The sequence below is a fragment of the Amaranthus tricolor genome, chromosome 2 (assembly GCF_026212465.1).
Source record: "Amaranthus tricolor cultivar Red isolate AtriRed21 chromosome 2, ASM2621246v1, whole genome shotgun sequence".
NCBI lineage: Eukaryota > Viridiplantae > Streptophyta > Magnoliopsida > Caryophyllales > Amaranthaceae > Amaranthus > Amaranthus tricolor.
In genome coordinates this window covers 37,578,919-37,596,465 of record NC_080048.1, presented here as the reverse complement: position 1 = coordinate 37,596,465, position 17,547 = coordinate 37,578,919, and the positions used below count along the sequence as shown (strand labels likewise).

The window sequence follows — 17,547 nt, the reverse complement described above, 5'->3', positions numbered from 1 at the left end:
TGTTTTACATAATCCAATGTGTTATTTTGATCAATTATATATAAAACTATGAACATCTAAAAATTATATATAGTTAATATTATAAAAATATGTAATTAGACGGTTCAAACAAAATTTTAATTAATTATATTTTTCTATATATATTAGCCATAATATATAAATTAGTTTGAAGGATAAATAGTATCATAAGGGCAATATAAGAAGTATTTGAGATTAGAAGAACTAGTAAATTAGATTCAAATTTGGACATCTAAAATCCAAACGACCAATAGTATATTCCTTCATATTCCCGCCTATATTTCTTACCCTATCAATGTGCCCATGAATCTAGTAACACCCACCTTTTTAAACCTCGATTTTTCAAATATTTAGTCATCAACGGTCCTGATTTCATATGGGTGCAATACACTACATCAAATCTACACCAGAAACTACTAAACTAAGAAAAAACGCGTATTTTCTAGACCTAAAAAAGGGGATGAGTCTTTCATGGCCTATCAATTCCCATACAAATACGCATCAATTTGTAATATTCCATTGGTATCATTTTTTGGGTTTTATTGATTTCATTGTTTAATTAAACCTATAAATACCCCCACTAAACTTCTAGGTTGGTATTCAAACAAAATTAGAAAAAGAGATTCAAATTTCTGGTTAGGGTTTCTGTTCTTGAAACAAATGGAAGGAATAGTTGTAGTTTTTGATTTTGATAAAACAATGATTGATTGTGATAGTGATAATTGGGTTGTTGATGAATTGGGTCTTACTGATCGATTCAATGAGCTTTTTAATACCATGCCATGGAATACAATGATGGTAATTTTTCATTAGTTTCTGGGTTTAATTTGATTTTATTTTCTGGGTTTAATTTGAATTTGATTTTTTTGTTCCAAATTTATGGTTTTGATTTGCAATTTACTACTTTTTTCTATTTTTTGTTTCTGGGTTTAATTTTAATTTGATTTTTTTGTTCTAAAAATCTGGGTTTGATTTGAAGTTTATTATTTTTTTCATTTAGAATTCGTTTTTCTGTTCAGAAATATATCTGTTTGTTTTCAAGTATACTACATCATCCATTTTCTTTTTTTGGGTTAGATTTAAATTTGATTTGCTGATAAAAAAAACTGGGTTTGATTTAAAGTTTACTTTTTTCTATTTGTTATTTCTGGGTTTAATTCAAATTCGATCTAAATTTGATGATTTTATCTTGTTTATTTCTAATATAGTTCAGAAAAACGTGGGTTGAATTTGAATTTTACTACTTTTTTTCTGGATTTGTTTGGTTTTTACAATAAAAAGGGGTTTGATTTGAATTTTACTAGTTTTTCCAATTAATTTTCCTCTTTTTTACTGATAATCTCAAATATTTTTCTTCAAATTTTCAGGACACATTGATGAAAGAAATGCATTTACAAGGAGTAACAATAAATGATATTGTAGAAGTCCTAAAAAGAACTCCAATTCATCCTCGTATTGTTCCTGCTATTAAAGCTGCTCATTCTGCAGGGTAAGCATAATTTTTTTTCTCTTAAAATATATTGGTAATAATAATATCCCTTATTTCGATACGGTCGAAGACTTATAATTCATTGGTTTTGTATTATGATGGATTAATAGTAAAATTATTCATTAAGTCGCACACACTTCTTATTTGTGTAAAGTTGCATACGCCGTTTGCTTACAAGGGTCAGTCGAAAACGTGAAATCTCTAATAGGAGTAAGTTTTCATATTTCTCACCCCAAATCCCACACTGGGAGCCATCTAATGGCATTTGGTAATGAAATGTGGTTATTTTTTTTTTGAAAGGAACCTAATAATCATTAATAAAAATGTCAACCGTCATCACAAAAAAAGTAACAATTGATCAAATACATGATAATTTTTATCAAACAATTTTAGATTTTAGTTATATTGGTAATAATCAATTTTCATATTTTACATATATCTAAATAAATTTTGGTATTTTTGACATTTTTATAGGTGTGATTTGAGGATTGTGAGTGATGCAAATATGTTCTTCATCGAAACAATTTTGGATTTTCTTGGGATTAAGGATTGTTTCTCAGAAATTAACACTAATCCTGGTTATGTTGATGAACAAGGAAGATTAAGGATTTTACCTTATCATGATTTCACAAAATCTCCTCATGGATGCTCCAATCCTTGCCCTCCAAACATGTGCAAGGTAATTAGTACTTTTTTCTTGTTTTTTTTCTTAACATTTACTGCTCCGTTTATTTGAATTTGCTACGTATCGAAGTGAGATCTTCTTGTGTATTTTGTGTATTGTGTAGCAAAATCAAAGGATATAGTGAGTATTTTAATGACATTAATAATTCCGTCATTGTATCAACTGTTTTAGTGAGATTGTTGCATTTTAACCAAGTTCTCGTGTAAGAGACTAGCGATTTAACCGAGAGTAGAAGTTTTTATGAACAACAAACATATGAAACTCAAAACATACTTTATGAACATAAGGAACCATTCAAAAGATAGTTTAAGCAAATTGTGTTAAATAGAAAATATCAACTATTTGCTTGGATTTTGTAACAAAAAAAAAGCTTGATTGTAACTTCATGGTGTTGTTAAAATTATATAAAACTTTAAAGAATGTAATATATGTAGATGAGGCAGCTTCAAAAATCTTAGCGGGCAAAACATAATTATACAGGAGAGATTTCGAACATGTACAACATGTATGATTGAACAGGGTCTCTAAAATTATTTGAATCATTTGCTCGCTTGTTTCGTTGTTAGTTTAGCTAGACAAGATACATATGAATCTTACACTAACAAATGATAAAATCTTAATTGGCGAGTCATAATGATACAGGGTAAATTCCAAGCATGTACAACACATCCGATTGAACAGGGTCTCTAAAATTTTTGAATTATTTCCCTATTTTGCTCCATCCCGTTTCATTGTACATATGAATCTTATATTAGCAAATGGTAAAATGTCAATTGTTTATCTGAATTTTGTAATAAAAAAATTCAGGGCATAGTGATCAAAAGGCTATTAACAGAGCATGGAAACAAGAAATTCATCTACTTAGGAGATGGAATGGGAGATTATTGTCCTTCATTGAAGCTAAGAGAAAATGATCATGTTATGCCCAGGAAGAATTTCCCAGTTTGGGAATTAATCTCAAACAATCTTAACTTAATCACAGCCAAAATCCATGAATGGTTCGATGGCGAAGATTTCGAACGAGTTTTATTGTCTATCATCCATGATATCATCTCAAATACTGATGCTGCTCCTGCTCAATTCTATGATTGCAAGCTTGAGTCATTCCCAGTTTCTTCTCATGTTCCTCAAGCTCTTCCAGTACCTTTTTAGATACCTTACTACTAGTTTTTGTTTATGTATTACTCCTTCCGTTTCATTTGTATCAGTGTTACATGATTCGCTAATCTCATTGAATCGAAAAAATAATTTATGGTCGGTTTTGGGCTGTTCTTGGGCAAATTTGAGTAAATCGTAAATTCAGAAAGCGAATTATGTTACACTGATTTGTTTGTTATACTTTGATCAAAATCGAGATTTTTTGATCGAATGTAACAACGTGAAACGAATGGAGTAATGTCAATTATTTGGTTTAATCACCCACATAAAAAGAAAAAAGGGCTTGAAAAACTCTTTAGTGATTGTTTTAGATGCCTTACTACTACTTGTTTTAGTTTATGTATTACTCCTTTCGTTTCATTTGTTTGTTATAGTCGGATCAAAACTGAGTGATTTCTTTGGTCGAATGTAACAATGTGAAATGAATGGAGTAATATCAATTAGTTTAATCACCCACATAAAAAGAAAAAAGGGCTAGAAAACCCTTTAGTGTTTTTTTTTTTTTAAGATTAAAATTAAACCTAATCCTTCATTTCCCTTTAGGCTTATGTAAAACTAACCATTAATACTCATTTGAAGCAATTAAGTGAATGAAGAAAATAACCTCTATTTTTTTGTAAAGTAGTATTACCTTTTTTATAAAGTCAATCAAGCATCGATTCGAAACTACCTCTTGTTATTATATTCGGTTTTTGTAGATGTATACCTAGACGAAAGTCGTTTAGTAGCATTTAGTTATCTCCTCTATAATCTTTCAATAATACTCCTTTGTTCCTTTCAAAGAGACGAGATGTCAGAGTCTTTGTTTTCTTGCCAAAGAAACGACCTTCAGAGCCCGGGGAATACCAACCTCAAAAAAATTATATATACTTAGACAAAAGTCGTCATTTAATAGCATTTAGTTATGTCCTTTATAATCTTTCAGTAATACTCATTTGTTCCATTGAATTTGCTACCAGTAAATTCAAAGAAACGAGATGGAACATCACAAAACATGATTAGTACAATTGCGATAATTTAATTTAATGTAATTAGTCTAATGCATGGATTATATAATTTGAACAGGTACAGAATGGAAGACAAAAATGCTGTACTATATTGCATCCATACAAATACAATCAAAGGCTTATATCTTTTGGAGCATCACAAAACAGCAAACTTCTGGGCTCACATGCCTCCACAATTTCAGGATCAAATCTACTGGCTATGCTACCTGCACGATTACAGCTACGTTCACAACTAACAATGCCAATTTAAAAAACTCGCAGTTTCAGATGTATTTTTTATTGGATTCAAATCGGAGAATTACAAACATAAAAGAGAAAATCATTGACCACTAGATGAGTCATGATTCTCTAAAATTTTTACTCTTGAGGCAATTATGTCACTCCAACTCCTCTTTATGCAGGGTTATTTCTTTTTTGGTTAAAATTGATCGCATTTTCTACTCCCCTCTTTGAAGGGAGGACGGGTATGAAGTGTTTGTTATCTTCCCTCGTTTGGACCCTGTTTACAAACGGAATATTGGGTTGATGATGATGATGATGATGACGATGTTTGGTAATTGGTATTTAATGGTGAAAATGAGAATGATCTGTAATGGAAATTCTCATGATATGTATCATGTCATTTTCATGCTAATGAAAATTTGATCACAAAAAAGTTTTTGTACGTAAATTTCTATTTCTGTCATTTAGTACCGATTACCAAATGAATTGTTAATGTATTTGAAATGTGAATGCACTTCATTCTGTAATATTTGATGTAACGAAAAGTCGAAAATATGTCGTGAGGCGGGCCGGACAATATATGTTGATTTGTATGGGTTCAATTTGTGCAAGCCCTTTTAAGGCTTGTTTGTGCCTATGTTTGGTCTAGTTCATGTACCTTGATGCTATTTATGGATTCTGTCGAAGTGTTTGAATGCACTTTATTATTCTACGTTTCTTATAATTTTATGTTGTTTTAACGCGTTTCATTTTTTGTATTTTGATTTATCTATTTCTATAAGATTGATTTATTTGTTTATTTATTTATTTTTTTGTTGCTACTTGTGTATTCTTTCTGTTGTTTTATAATCTACTATTTTCTCGGCTTGCATGTTAGCAAAATAAGCGTATAAGTATTCATTTCTGTGGAATTTTCAAACTAGGCTCTCTTTAAAGATGATTTTGAGTCTATGTTTTGAAAAGAATTTGTTAATGTACGTAAAACGACATTACATATCTTCTCGATTTGTGTAAAAAATCATTGTACGAGTATCCAATTTGATTTGTTTTCAAACTAGGTGTTCATAAGGGTAATCACGACGTCTGTTTTCCAAAAAAATATTAGCTCGATAAAAACGTTAATTATCTTCTATTTACGTGTTAGAAAAATCGAATTAGTTATCATTTCAACTAGAAATTAAAATTAGACATCCTACAAAGGTGATTGTGACATCCGTTTTTCAAAAAATAACTGTTAGTGCTAGTAAAACTAGAATTACATATCTTCTTAATTTGCATGTTGTTGAAATCGACTAACACTAGTAAAAAAAAGATCGTTAAATATATTATTAGTTTGTGTCTAGAAATTCAGCTAATGATTACTCATTTCAACTACATTTTTTTAAACTGGATTTACATGGAAATTTAGCTTATGATTACTCATTTCAGGTAGAAAGTATCTAATACATATTATGTAAATACGAGCTTCTTATTTAAGGCCATTTTACAAAGAAAGGTCTTTTAATAGAATATGTCAATCATATAAATAAAATTGAGATGTTAAAAACATAATCTAGTCATATCTTAGTTGGAGCAATGAGCATGTATCATATTCGCTTGTAGAATTTGAGTTCGAATACCACCTAGTCAGATCTATTATACTCCCTCCGAACCATTATAGATGTCCCATTTTCTTATTTGGCAAAGTCTTTTTAGTTGTCCAATTTCTATTTTTGTCAATCTTTTTTTACCTAAATATCCTTAGTTCACACAAGTAATTACGAATATACCCCCATATACCTTACTTACTCAACTATTCTTCACTACTTACCCTTCACTATTTACCCTTTTTGATGGACCCCACACCATTTTTAATAACCGTGCCCAAGCAAGGTTCGGACGGAGTATATAATAATAATAAAAAAAAAACTAAAACAGACAAATTGAGATTGGTTGAATTAGTCCGTTAAACGTTCCTAACGGCTAAAGACTCGCGGTCTCGTCTACTTAAATTTACCCCATATCCCCATCTCTCTTTTCCCCAAATCCTATAACATAAACCCTAAACCGCGACTCCTCTTTCCTCCCAATTCGTATGAAATATGGAGTTCTTGAAAGGTGATTTTTATTTTTCCTCCTTTGTATTTTGTGCATGTTATTAGGGTTCGATAGTGACGTTTATTTGTTGAAGAGGTAAGAGTATTGGATTGAGAGGTAAACAATGGATGGAAACTCTCTCTTGGAAGCACTATATTTTTCTGGTCAGTTTGCTTACTTTTTTTTCTTTCAAATAATTTGCTTATTTCCGTTTGGTTAGCTGATGAATAAATGCGGAATTGATCGAGTTTCAACTTTCATTGTGTTACATTAGCTGATGATGATGTTTTGTTTGTTAATGTTTTAAATTTTGTCCGCCTTCGTTTGATTGGTGATCTGTTTGATATGAATTTTTTTATAAACCCTAAAGAATATTGTATTGTCTTACTTTCCGTGTATTTTTTTCGTTTGAACTGTTACCTGAAAGTATTTTTTTTGGCAAATCACTGCTTGGATTGTACTGTATGGTGATGTGTTTATTGAGATTATAGAAATGTATTAATTAATTAAATTGTACTTGGCCTTCATTTTATTTCGGTAATTTTGCTTATATTCTCCTAACTTTCTGTTTATGAAGGTCTACATGACTGTTGCTATTGTTGTATGAAGGGCTATTAGCGTTATAAATGATTGATATTGCATATATACCGATAATTTACAGATACTTGTGAGCTGTGAATTTCTGCTGGATTGTTGAGTTATTTTTTTATTTTTTATTTTGGTGAACTTTTGTATCTTTATATTGATCTTTGACCATGTAAATGTCGTTGTTCTTGTTGAAAAAATCCCTTGAGAGGCTTATTTGTTTCTCAAAGACATTATGCTTTCATTTTTGTTGGTTATGAACTTATGTAGGTTCTATAGAGTATAAATGAATGTGTTATAAAAGTTTAAATTATTCAAATTCCTAGTTTGTATTTTGTGTGATGATTATGAGTTAAGCGATTTTTACGAACATGAAATACGAATGAAAAAATTATGATAATTTAATGTTTTGTAAATGTTGTTGGTATATTTGTAGATTTTAGTGTGTGACAAAATTTTCCCTTTCTCAATTTAAGGCTTATCCCACTGCCAAGGAAAATGTAAGGAAGTCTTAAAAGATATATTTGGGAAGACTTCAGCCACAACGCTTCATGCCCTGCAATACAATATCGTTTCTCGAGCACCTTCGCACTAAGAGTGCAATGCTTCAAGACCTCAAAGCCGGATATCTTGAGATTTATGAATACGAGCAAGTTAATAAGGTGATTTGTTGTCTACCTAACAATGATGATCGACAGTCATCGTTCAAGGCTTTATTATCTCATAACATCAATTAGAAACTATTTTCTGAGATTGCTCGTCATGCTGAAATAGAGGAAGAATGCCCACATTTTGAGAAACTTTTGAGAAAGTGATGATCCTTTTTCCTCACAATACCTTTTGAACTTATAAATGAATGTGTTTAGAATATGATTTCAAGTTGACCTTATGAGACGTTAAAACCTATTGTTACGCAGTGAAACACATTGTTGACTTGCGTGTATTGAGAATTCTCAATATCTCTAGCTTTGAGGTCTCGAAGCATTGCACTCATAGCGCGAAAATGCTTGGGAACAAATCATGATGAATCAATCTTTTATTGCAGTTAATTCAAATGCAAGGTATGCAGTCTTGTGGTCTAAGTCTTGCTTAACATATCTTCTGTATTTTCCCTCATTTCGTTAGTTGTGGGTTAAAAACTATGGTTGTCCAATCAAATCGTCATGCATGCTCTATGATTTTTTTCCAACTATTCATCAAATGCCTCCTTAGCTTTATACATAGCAAGAGGAAACAATCTTGGTTCATTGGGTGCAATCATAGCACTCGAGACGTGTTTTATCACACCTCTTTCATTTAGAAGATACTGAGCCCGTTCCATATGTTGTATTGGCTCTATTCAGTTTGTTTGAGGTAAACATTTAAAAAATGACAGTAGGTAGAACTTGTCATATTTACTAGTATACTAATAAAAAGACATTAAGTACACTATTTATCATAATGTTTTTGTTTGTATCTCATGTTCGAAAAAATCGTTCAACATATATTCATCACACAAAATACAAACTACAAATTCAAATAATTTAAAATTTTATGAAACACATTTATTTATACTTTACTGAACCTACATATTCTAATTTTATGTGAAGGTCTATTAGAATTACACATGAATGAGATTGCATGTATTGAGATACTTGTGTGTTGTGACTCTTTGATAGATAATTGAATTTTTCTAATTTTTGAGAATTTGTGTATTTGTATATTGATCATTGACCATGTATGTGGGTTTGTAATTTCAATGGTGTTGAACAAATCCCTTGAGACTGTTATTTGTTACTCAGAGTTCAGACACACTCTGCTTTCTTTTTTGTTGTTTATGATTTCAACCTTTGACTCTATACGTAAATGTTGCCAATTTTTAGTGCTTTGTAAGGATCATTGTGAGCTCAAGTAGTTTTTTTGGGTTGACTTTGGAATGAATATTTTGTAGCAATCTTATCAAGGATATCTTGCTACATATCAAAGTATGGGATCCTCGAATAACTTAAATATGCTAAATTTTTTAGTTCTTATTCATCCTTATTCATTGCAGAAGTTTTAAATTGTGATATTAAATTTCCGTAACTTAATTTTGAACTATAAAGAATGAAATGAATTTTTTTGTACATGTATGTGTGTGAAAGTAGTTATAGTTTTAATTGATGCGTAAGAAAAATTAATTATAATTTAAATTAGTTGGATTGTATGCTAACAAAATTACGATCCTACTAAAATTAAGTTCCTACTAAGATTTAGATCGTTCACCGTAGAAACATTGGATCATAAATACGAATCATGATTTTAATAGCATTGGTATGCTTTAACACTAACTATATTTGTTCATTCAACATTTTGCACCAAATGCTTCAAGTAGTAGTTGTTCATCCTACATTATTCCACTACCAAAATTATTAATTAATATAATCTTGTTGAATTAATGGTTAATCAAGCCATTATAGATACAAAATTAATTGTCGAAATTTACTACTTGAAGTATTTAGCTCTCCACAAAATTTAAATATTTTGTACTTGGAGGAGAGTATTATTTGGCAGCATTATGATTGGTAGAAAGGTCTCTACAAATATTCTGAAAGTAGAAAAGCTGCATAAAGATTGTCAATTGAATAATCTATGAGTAAAATTTATGTCACAGACTCACAGGGCTCATAAGGTGATGGCTTTTATTTTGTGGTTGATTAGAAGCTTTTTTTTTCAAGTGCAACACTTAAAAGGGCTTATTTAAAAAAAAAAAAATCATACCTTTAGATATGAGGTCAAGCTGGGCCGGACTTTCAGGTACAACGCTATTCAACTCGTATTGATTTATTAGAGCATTTTTCCACTTGGATCCATTTTTGCTCGAGTCCGGCTCGGCAGATACCCATCTCATTGCATATCCCTATTGCCTAATGTTTATTTTGCCTTTAGTAGTTTAACAAAGGTAAGTATGAGATTGCTGTTTTGAGAAAAAACTTGTTAATGAATATGAGAGCACCTAATTTATCTTGCAACCATTGAATGGACATGACCCTATGGGCTATACCGTGACACAATAGCATTAATATGAAGCTTGTCAATAGTTTGTTTCCCAAACCCTGGATCATTTCTTACTTACATTATCATTGATTTAAGTAAAGGAAGAAAGGTGCTGAAAGTAATGTTTGTGCATTTGAGTGTATAATGGCTTAGAGTTGCACCGATTTAACTTTTGGCATCATGGTTTGTTGATTGATAACTCTGTTGTTTGGTCTAGTAAAAATTTACTTGGCTCATGGTTCTTTACTTATATCTTCATGACTTGCAGTTGCAATTTGATGGTATTACTAGCATAGAAAAAATTTGTAGATGTCGATGCGATTGCGGTAACAGTTGCGATGTCGTGGACGCGGCTCGCGGGTATGACTCATTTTGGGGGTATCGCAATGTGAATTGTTAACTTGACAATTTTATCGTAGTAATTCTAGTTTTCTAAAACATATAATTATATTAAAACTGATAATTGACCTTTTAGAACCTAATACTTGTAAACCAGATGATAATAGCTAATATGTTCAAATAATAATAATAATTTATAATGGTTGTTACACTATTATTATAAATAACTAGATAAGTAACGGGGTTTCGCATAAGATCAAAATCCTTTATAAAGCACCTGTTATGCTCATTTTAATTTCTTCATTACATGTTAATATTCTTAATATGGTGCGGTGAAGGTTACAGTGGTTTCTTGATTCTAACACCCTACATTAACTCTTGGATCATATGCGAATTAGTGGCCTAGTTCTATTCTTTCCTCTTCAATTTTCTTTCTCCTAAATCTCAAGAAACAGTGTTAAAACTTGCATTGAGAAAGTTATTCTTCCTCTTTCTTTGGCTTCTTATATGTATTTTTTCTTTTGATTTTTGGTGATTCAACAGGTAGAGGTTTCATTATACAATTACTCCAATACCGCTAGTATGTTAACGGCCGGTGTCAGTCATCATTAAAATCGCATACCAGGTGTTAGATGATATGCCTGAATGAACCAGACAACTTCTGAACTGTATCTGTACTGAATTTTGTTGGTTTGGACTGGAGTCTGATTAATCCCCGCTGTAATCTTAAGCTATCTTTTTGACCAGCATTTATCTGTTAACAATCCTATCTGATGGCTCTCTTATTAGCCAGAATTAGAATTTGCAGACTCCATCAACAGCTTGAGAACCCTTTTCTCAGATTATCCTCCTTGTACGCAGGTGTTTCCCAGAACTCAGTTGAGGAATCCCTGAAAACAGTGGTTACCAACAAGAAATATGAACAAATTCCAGACCTCTTAACCTTTTTAGAAGAATCCCACAACAAACAAAATCCCTTTTCATTTCTTTCTTCATTCACACTGAGCCAAAGAACTCTAGTTGTTGATGAAATGTTACAATCTTTCATCTCTCTTAAACCCCATTCCCGCCTCAAAACTTCCTATCATTATCTGCTAGCTTACACCCTTCAATGCCCAGACCTGTTTCCGCATGCTCTTGCAACCCTCCAACGGATTATTCGTTCAGGGTGTACCCCTGTACCTCAGACTTACCTTTCTATGTCCTCTGCTTGGATTGATCAGCAAAAACAATATAAGTCGGTGCCAAGAATTCTTCTAAGCATGAAATCTATTGGGTATCGCCCTGATTGTGGAACTTGTAATTTTGTCATCAAATCTCTTTGTGCTGTTGATCAGATGGAAGAGGCTGATGAGGTTTTAAGGGGAATGCTTGAAGTAGGGTGTTTTCCTGATGTTGAGAGTTACTGTACCATTATATCTGCATTATGTGCACTCCGGAAGACAGACAAGGCAGTAGTTATGATGAAGGAAATGGCTGGGAAACTAAGCTTATCGCCAAGGCAAGGGACATTGGTGAGGTTAATGTCAGCATTGCGTGCAAACAAGGAGATATGGAGAGCGGTCGAGGTTATCGAATTCTTAGAGAAAAAAGAGTTCCATATTGGGTTTGAGAGCTATGAGCTTGTGCTTGAGGGTTGCTTGGAGTGTAAGGAGTTTATTTTGGCGGGAAAAATGGCAATGATGATGACTGATAGAGGGAACATTCCATATATTAAAGTTAGGCAGAAGGTGATTGAGGGCTTGGCTGGAGTTGGTGAGTGGGAGCTCGCTTGTTCTGTAAGGCACAGATTTGCCGAACTGAATTCATAAATCTGGGAAGGAAATGGAAATATTTGTTTGTTTTTGTAAGTATGTATTTTTGTTCAGTTCGTCTTTTCTAGAACGACAGATATATGCAAAGCAGCTTATACTTTCCACACTATTTTAGTAGTTCTTGCATATATGTGAAATGTCTCATTCACATCTTTATAACTTCCACACTGTTTCATTATTAGTAAGTGTGAAATGTCTCATTTGTGTCTTTCAGTCTTTATAGCAGTCAACAAAAGCGTACCTTATGTGGCTGCCCTACTTTTCAAATACTATATTTTTTTCCAGTATTTATTCTTCAGATTTTGTGAAAGTATTATTGGTTATAATTTTTTGGCTGTTCAATTTTATGGCGATCAAGCCTGTTATTCTGTATAGTAGTTTAGCTTGTATGCTTTTTGTGACCAAATAAATTGTTTTGGATAATGCTGAGTGAAATTTTTTGTCAAATATGGAACACATACTAGCGATGTTCTGAAGTTTATTGCACTACACAGTGCTCTTTACAGGCACCGTACTTGAGAGTTGCTGTTTTCTTAATTTTAAGTTTCTCATTTTGTAGCTAAAGAAATGGCAATCAATGTCTTCTTTTCTTTGCAAGATGGAGGTTCAAAGTGATTGTAATAATGTTGCTGCACTAGTTTTATATGCCATGATTTTTGACTTGTGCTTTATGAGTGGATATAATAATAGTAATTTCCAGATGTGCTCTATCGTTCCTACCATTACCAATGGTGCAGTTAAGGCAGAGAATTTAAGAGGGATGTACGGAGATCTCATGTAGGTTTTTCTTGGTTTCATACTTGGTTGGATAATTAATTCTTGTTTTCATTGAATCCTACAGGAACCTAGGAAATAGTCAAAGGAAAAAGAGAGATGATAAATGAGATTTCACGAGCAAGAGATGAGATTACAGAAATCAAGAGTCTGAAAATGGTGTGATGAATGTCATGAAGAACAATCTAATGTAAGTAGCTTTAAATCTTAATATTGAATATGCAAATTATCGGTCCATCCGTCTATTGTCTATATATTCAAACACAATAGGCAGTTGAGAGAGACAAAATCTAATCTTCCTTCATTTCTTTTGTTCAAGAGTGACCTAGTTTACAGATTTGTGTTATGAGTGCTCCCATGGTCTGACTTGTAGTCTTGAAATAAGCTTTTTGTGCTTTTTTATCCTTTTAACTGTTTTTGTACCCGTTGAATGGAAAAGATGTTAGTAGCTTAAATTATAGAATATGCAAATTATTGGCCCATCCATCTATTATCCATCATTTGATACTTTAACTATGATAGGGAAAGAGAGATAGGGCAGTAGGATGGAGGAAGTACCTATAAAATTATGCATAATTTCTCGTGGTTTTCACCAACCACTGTAAGAGATGCCATACGCTATGCTATGTGAAGAAGACACAATCCGTATGTGACTCGGCATAGTGCATCTGGACACTGTTCACTGTCATGAGAGAGGACTAATGAGGAACGAGAGCATGAGAAGCGTGATATGCGAGAACAACAAAACATACTATTATGTACACTAGTTTGTTACACACATAAGATGGTCAAGACAACGGTGAAGAAGAAAGAATGTTATCTTGTACTAGGAAATTGCAAGAATGTCAAAAACTTGGCCAAGTATAAGGATGTTAGAGCCAAGGTGAGATTAGTATTCGCAAGGCAAAGTTTAAGACTTCCAAAAAGATGTTTTACAAAATGAAATCTAAAGAAAGGTGGATACATATAGAGGATGTCGAAGAGAAGACAAGAGAAGACTAAGGACACAAGTATGTTTATGTGTATCAAGATTAGTAATCATGAAATTCTAGTTCATTATATCGATGGAGAGAGTATTTTGACAACTTATTTAATGGAGAACAAGAAATTGTTTTAGTCGGTAGATATATTGAGAAACTTTCAAATTGACTGCCATTCCTATGTAGTAGACTAGTTGTGGTGCTCAAAACACCAGAGTTAATATGACCCGGTTACCCATATCCTATATGGCTGTTCAAATAAAGAAAAAAAGTTTTTAGTCGGTTACTCTGACCCGTGCATCATGGGCTGTGTTTGTCAAGCACGGGTACACAGTTTAGTTTTTGAGTTTTATGTTTTTTTTTTTTTTTTTAGCTTTTTTAATGAGTTGGACTTTGATCCTAATGGTTAGATTTTATTGCATGCCATTTTGCTTGTTATGCCCTTTCTTCTTCATCTTCTCATTATTCTTTGATCAAAAAGACTTCTCATTTAGGCAAATTTCACACACAATAAAATAAAGAGTCTAAAACTTATTATGCTCCTTATTCCTATACAACCCGTCTTGTGTGATACTGTTTCGGATCCACTCAAACGGCTCATTAGTAAAAAAACAGAAAAAATAAAAAAAAGAAGAAGCTCAAGTTAATTTCAAGTGTTACATAAAATCTTGTGTGAGAGAGTAGCTCAAAGTATTTTTGGTGATAAACGATTATTTGGTGTTTGTGTTTATTATTAAGGAGGACTTGGCAAAGATGATTGATGCTGGAAATGATCAAAGAAGCTCCTTGCAATCGGAAAACATTTTTTATTGGAATTTATATGTAAAATTTGTTGGCGTTGAAGATCGAGTTTAATACATGAATATGGTAATATCATATCGTAATCAGTTATAGATTTTTATTTTTTAATGAAACGCATCATGTTGTCATCTTTTTAGATTAATCTTTTTTTGTTTATTTGTTTTTATCAACATTTTTTATGTCGTACTCTAAATTTATGTATCATCTATTGGTTGTTGATACTCGATGGAAAAAATGTTATTATTCAGACTTTGTTAAGCGGAAAAGAGCGATGAGTATTTAAAAAAGATGGTTGAGCTTGTGGTATGTTTTTTATTGTTATACTTTTGTTGTATTTCAAACTTGATTTTTATTAGCTGATTTTCATCTGTTTTTTGCTCATCAGTCTTTTTTCATTGACTTTTTTTGAAAGCAATGGTCATGAATATATCATATGATATGAAGATTTACAATCTAAAAGGGTGATGAATGATGGAAGAAATGATTTTGGTTTGTATGTTGCTTACTCATATGTATATTTATTTATTTATTTATGTTTTTGACTACTGAGGTATGAGTTACTGAAGGATTCTTTGGCCACACTCTCTTTTATGGGTATGAGTTGTCGCATTTCTTCCCTTTCTACCTACCTAAACCCTGATCATAGTTCCTATGAGCGGGATACACTGAGTATGATGATGATCATGCTGCTTACTTGATGGAAGAATTTGTTGGTGATACCAATTTGAGATGACTATCTACATCGGATGACAGGATCTTGTACAGGTCCTAACTTTGTTTGAAGCTAGTTTTGTCAAAAAGTAAAATAGAGCTTATCAACCTCTAATATTGGCCCAGAAGAAATTGCTAGCTCCAACGATTGATGAAATTCAATCCAAGCAAGTAGAAAGTAAGAAGCCAACGTAGAAAGTCCGTTCAAAAAGGGGAACAAGATTCAAGTCAAGCAAGTGATTTGCATTTTGGTATTAAACATTTTGATGTTTGTAAATTTCTTTTATGTCATGTTTGGGAGGGAAATTTGGAATTAGCTTAAATTTATTGTTTGGCAAATAAAAAAATTTTAAATTTGAATTTGGATTAAATTTCATCATTGTTTTTAAAGTAGTCAAGGTTGAGAATTGACTACCCAAAACCTTGTCATTCTCAAAATTTTCATTTATGATTTCATAATTGAAATTTATAATTTAAAATGAAATACTTGCTCCCAAACACTACATTAAACAATTATAATGACATTTGTAATATTTTAAGTGATCAAATTAATATGAAAGTGATCACCAAAAGGTACTCGGTTTTATAATGTAGATGATCAATATAACATTATTGATCACGCCTTTTGCTTATATTTTGTCATCCAAATTCTTTTAATGTCCCCTAAAATATTGTATGTACTATGTATTGATCTATTGATTCTATGTCATGTTATATGATCAATTTATAAATTTAGTATTTTTATTAGAGATGACTACTTAAAAGTATAAAGTAATCACTTACTATTTCAGTGATTATTTATAACTTTTAAATGCTTCATATACAAACTTGGCGATCAGTTTCAATCTTTAAGATAAATGACCACTTAAAGGGTTTCATCTACAAATAATTGTGTGCATATTAATACAAAATTGATCAATTTTATGTAGCAATTTTTTCAATTTAAGAATTCTTGTTATATGTTGTAATTTTTAACTGAAAGGAACACTTAAAGTTATAAAGTGGTCACTTAAATTACCAAATTTATTATTAAAATAATCAATTGACAAATTAAATTTATCACATCCCATATAATGTTTTTGTATTACCCAGATTTCTCTTACAATATTAATGTCATAAACATAACACTTCCCATTAAATTACCTTATATGCATATTTACCATTATGATATCCCAAAAGATCACTTTAGGTTTTAAGTACCCTTAAGTGATTCATTATACATTTGATTTAAGTATATAAACTAATGTAATGTACGTAGACTCAAATCCATATAAATATTGACTTGGTCTCGAAAAAATATCTACATTTGAATATGTGGATTTAAAAGACCCATTTTATTTTGAAAAATCAATATATATATATATATATATATATATATATATATATTAAAAATACTAATGTCTACTAATTTACTTTGTTAATTATGCAGCATTATTTTGAATGTTATATTATTTTATGAAGAAACTTTTGTTGATGTAAGAAAATTTGAAACTAGGTTGATATTTTAACGATATTTATAACTTGTACAATATTGTTGGATGTTTTTAGATTTTAATTAATAGTTATATATTATTATTATTGCTATTATTAATCAAAGTCTAAAACACTATCGGTATCGCAAAATAAAAGAAGAATTCAATCAAATGTCTAAAAATAAGCTTGGATTTGTTTTGAGCCTGAATCTCATACTAGATCCGTGGATCCAGATTTGGATATTAATAAATTGGGTCATGAATCCTCATTAAAAAACGGATCTGAATTCGAATTCATTTAAACTCAATTTAAATCCGACCCCTTATCATTCCTACCAACAACTTGATAACAATACTTAAATGTTTAGATTTTTTTTTATGTTAGTAAGTTACAGACTAAT

The 17,547-nt window shown here is 31.3% G+C and overlaps 2 protein-coding genes across 15 annotated transcripts; both read left to right on the top strand.

Moving 5' to 3' along the window:
- The first annotated feature begins 255 nt into the window (after positions 1–255).
- Positions 256–5,660, top strand: LOC130806914 (inorganic pyrophosphatase 2-like). Its single transcript, XM_057672151.1, has 5 exons — positions 256–816; positions 1,386–1,507; positions 1,982–2,186; positions 3,000–3,336; positions 4,420–5,660. Exons 1-5 carry the CDS (start codon positions 679–681, stop codon positions 4,605–4,607), a joined length of 990 nt encoding a protein of 329 aa, XP_057528134.1. The 5' UTR covers positions 256–678; the 3' UTR covers positions 4,608–5,660.
- Positions 5,661–6,021: 361 nt separating this feature from the next.
- On the top strand, positions 6,022–16,398 carry LOC130806912 (pentatricopeptide repeat-containing protein At1g06270-like). Of its 14 annotated transcripts, XR_009040398.1 has the most exons (6): positions 6,023–6,819; positions 7,717–8,301; positions 11,138–13,372; positions 14,901–15,029; positions 15,212–15,266; positions 15,376–16,394. XR_009040398.1 is itself a non-coding variant. In XM_057672149.1 (4 exons), exon 3 carries the CDS (start codon positions 11,368–11,370, stop codon positions 12,403–12,405), a length of 1,038 nt encoding a protein of 345 aa, XP_057528132.1. In that variant the 5' UTR covers positions 6,024–6,819; positions 7,717–8,301; positions 11,138–11,367; the 3' UTR covers positions 12,406–12,440; positions 13,250–14,894. The 14 variants fall into 14 exon arrangements, 3 of the variants coding, with proteins under 3 accessions (XP_057528133.1, XP_057528131.1, XP_057528132.1); XR_009040400.1 differs by having other exon boundaries at positions 6,022–6,819; positions 11,138–12,444; positions 13,250–13,372; positions 14,904–16,385; XR_009040396.1 differs by having other exon boundaries at positions 6,022–6,819; positions 11,138–12,444; positions 13,250–13,372; positions 14,901–16,379.
- The last annotated feature ends 1,149 nt before the right edge of the window (positions 16,399–17,547 follow it).

Excerpts from the sequence above, each read along its gene's own strand:
- LOC130806914 (XM_057672151.1), top strand. The coding sequence starts at position 679 with ATGGAAGGAATAGTTGTAGTTTTTGATTTTGATAAAACAATGATTGAT. Across the intron at positions 1,508-1,981 it reads AAAGCTGCTCATTCTGCAGG|GTGTGATTTGAGGATTGTGA; the intron begins GTAAGCATAATT and ends ACATTTTTATAG. Across the intron at positions 3,337-4,419 it reads TCCTCAAGCTCTTCCAGTAC|AGAATGGAAGACAAAAATGC; the intron begins CTTTTTAGATAC and ends TTGAACAGGTAC.
- LOC130806912 (XM_057672150.1), top strand. The coding sequence starts at position 11,368 with ATGGCTCTCTTATTAGCCAGAATTAGAATTTGCAGACTCCATCAACAG.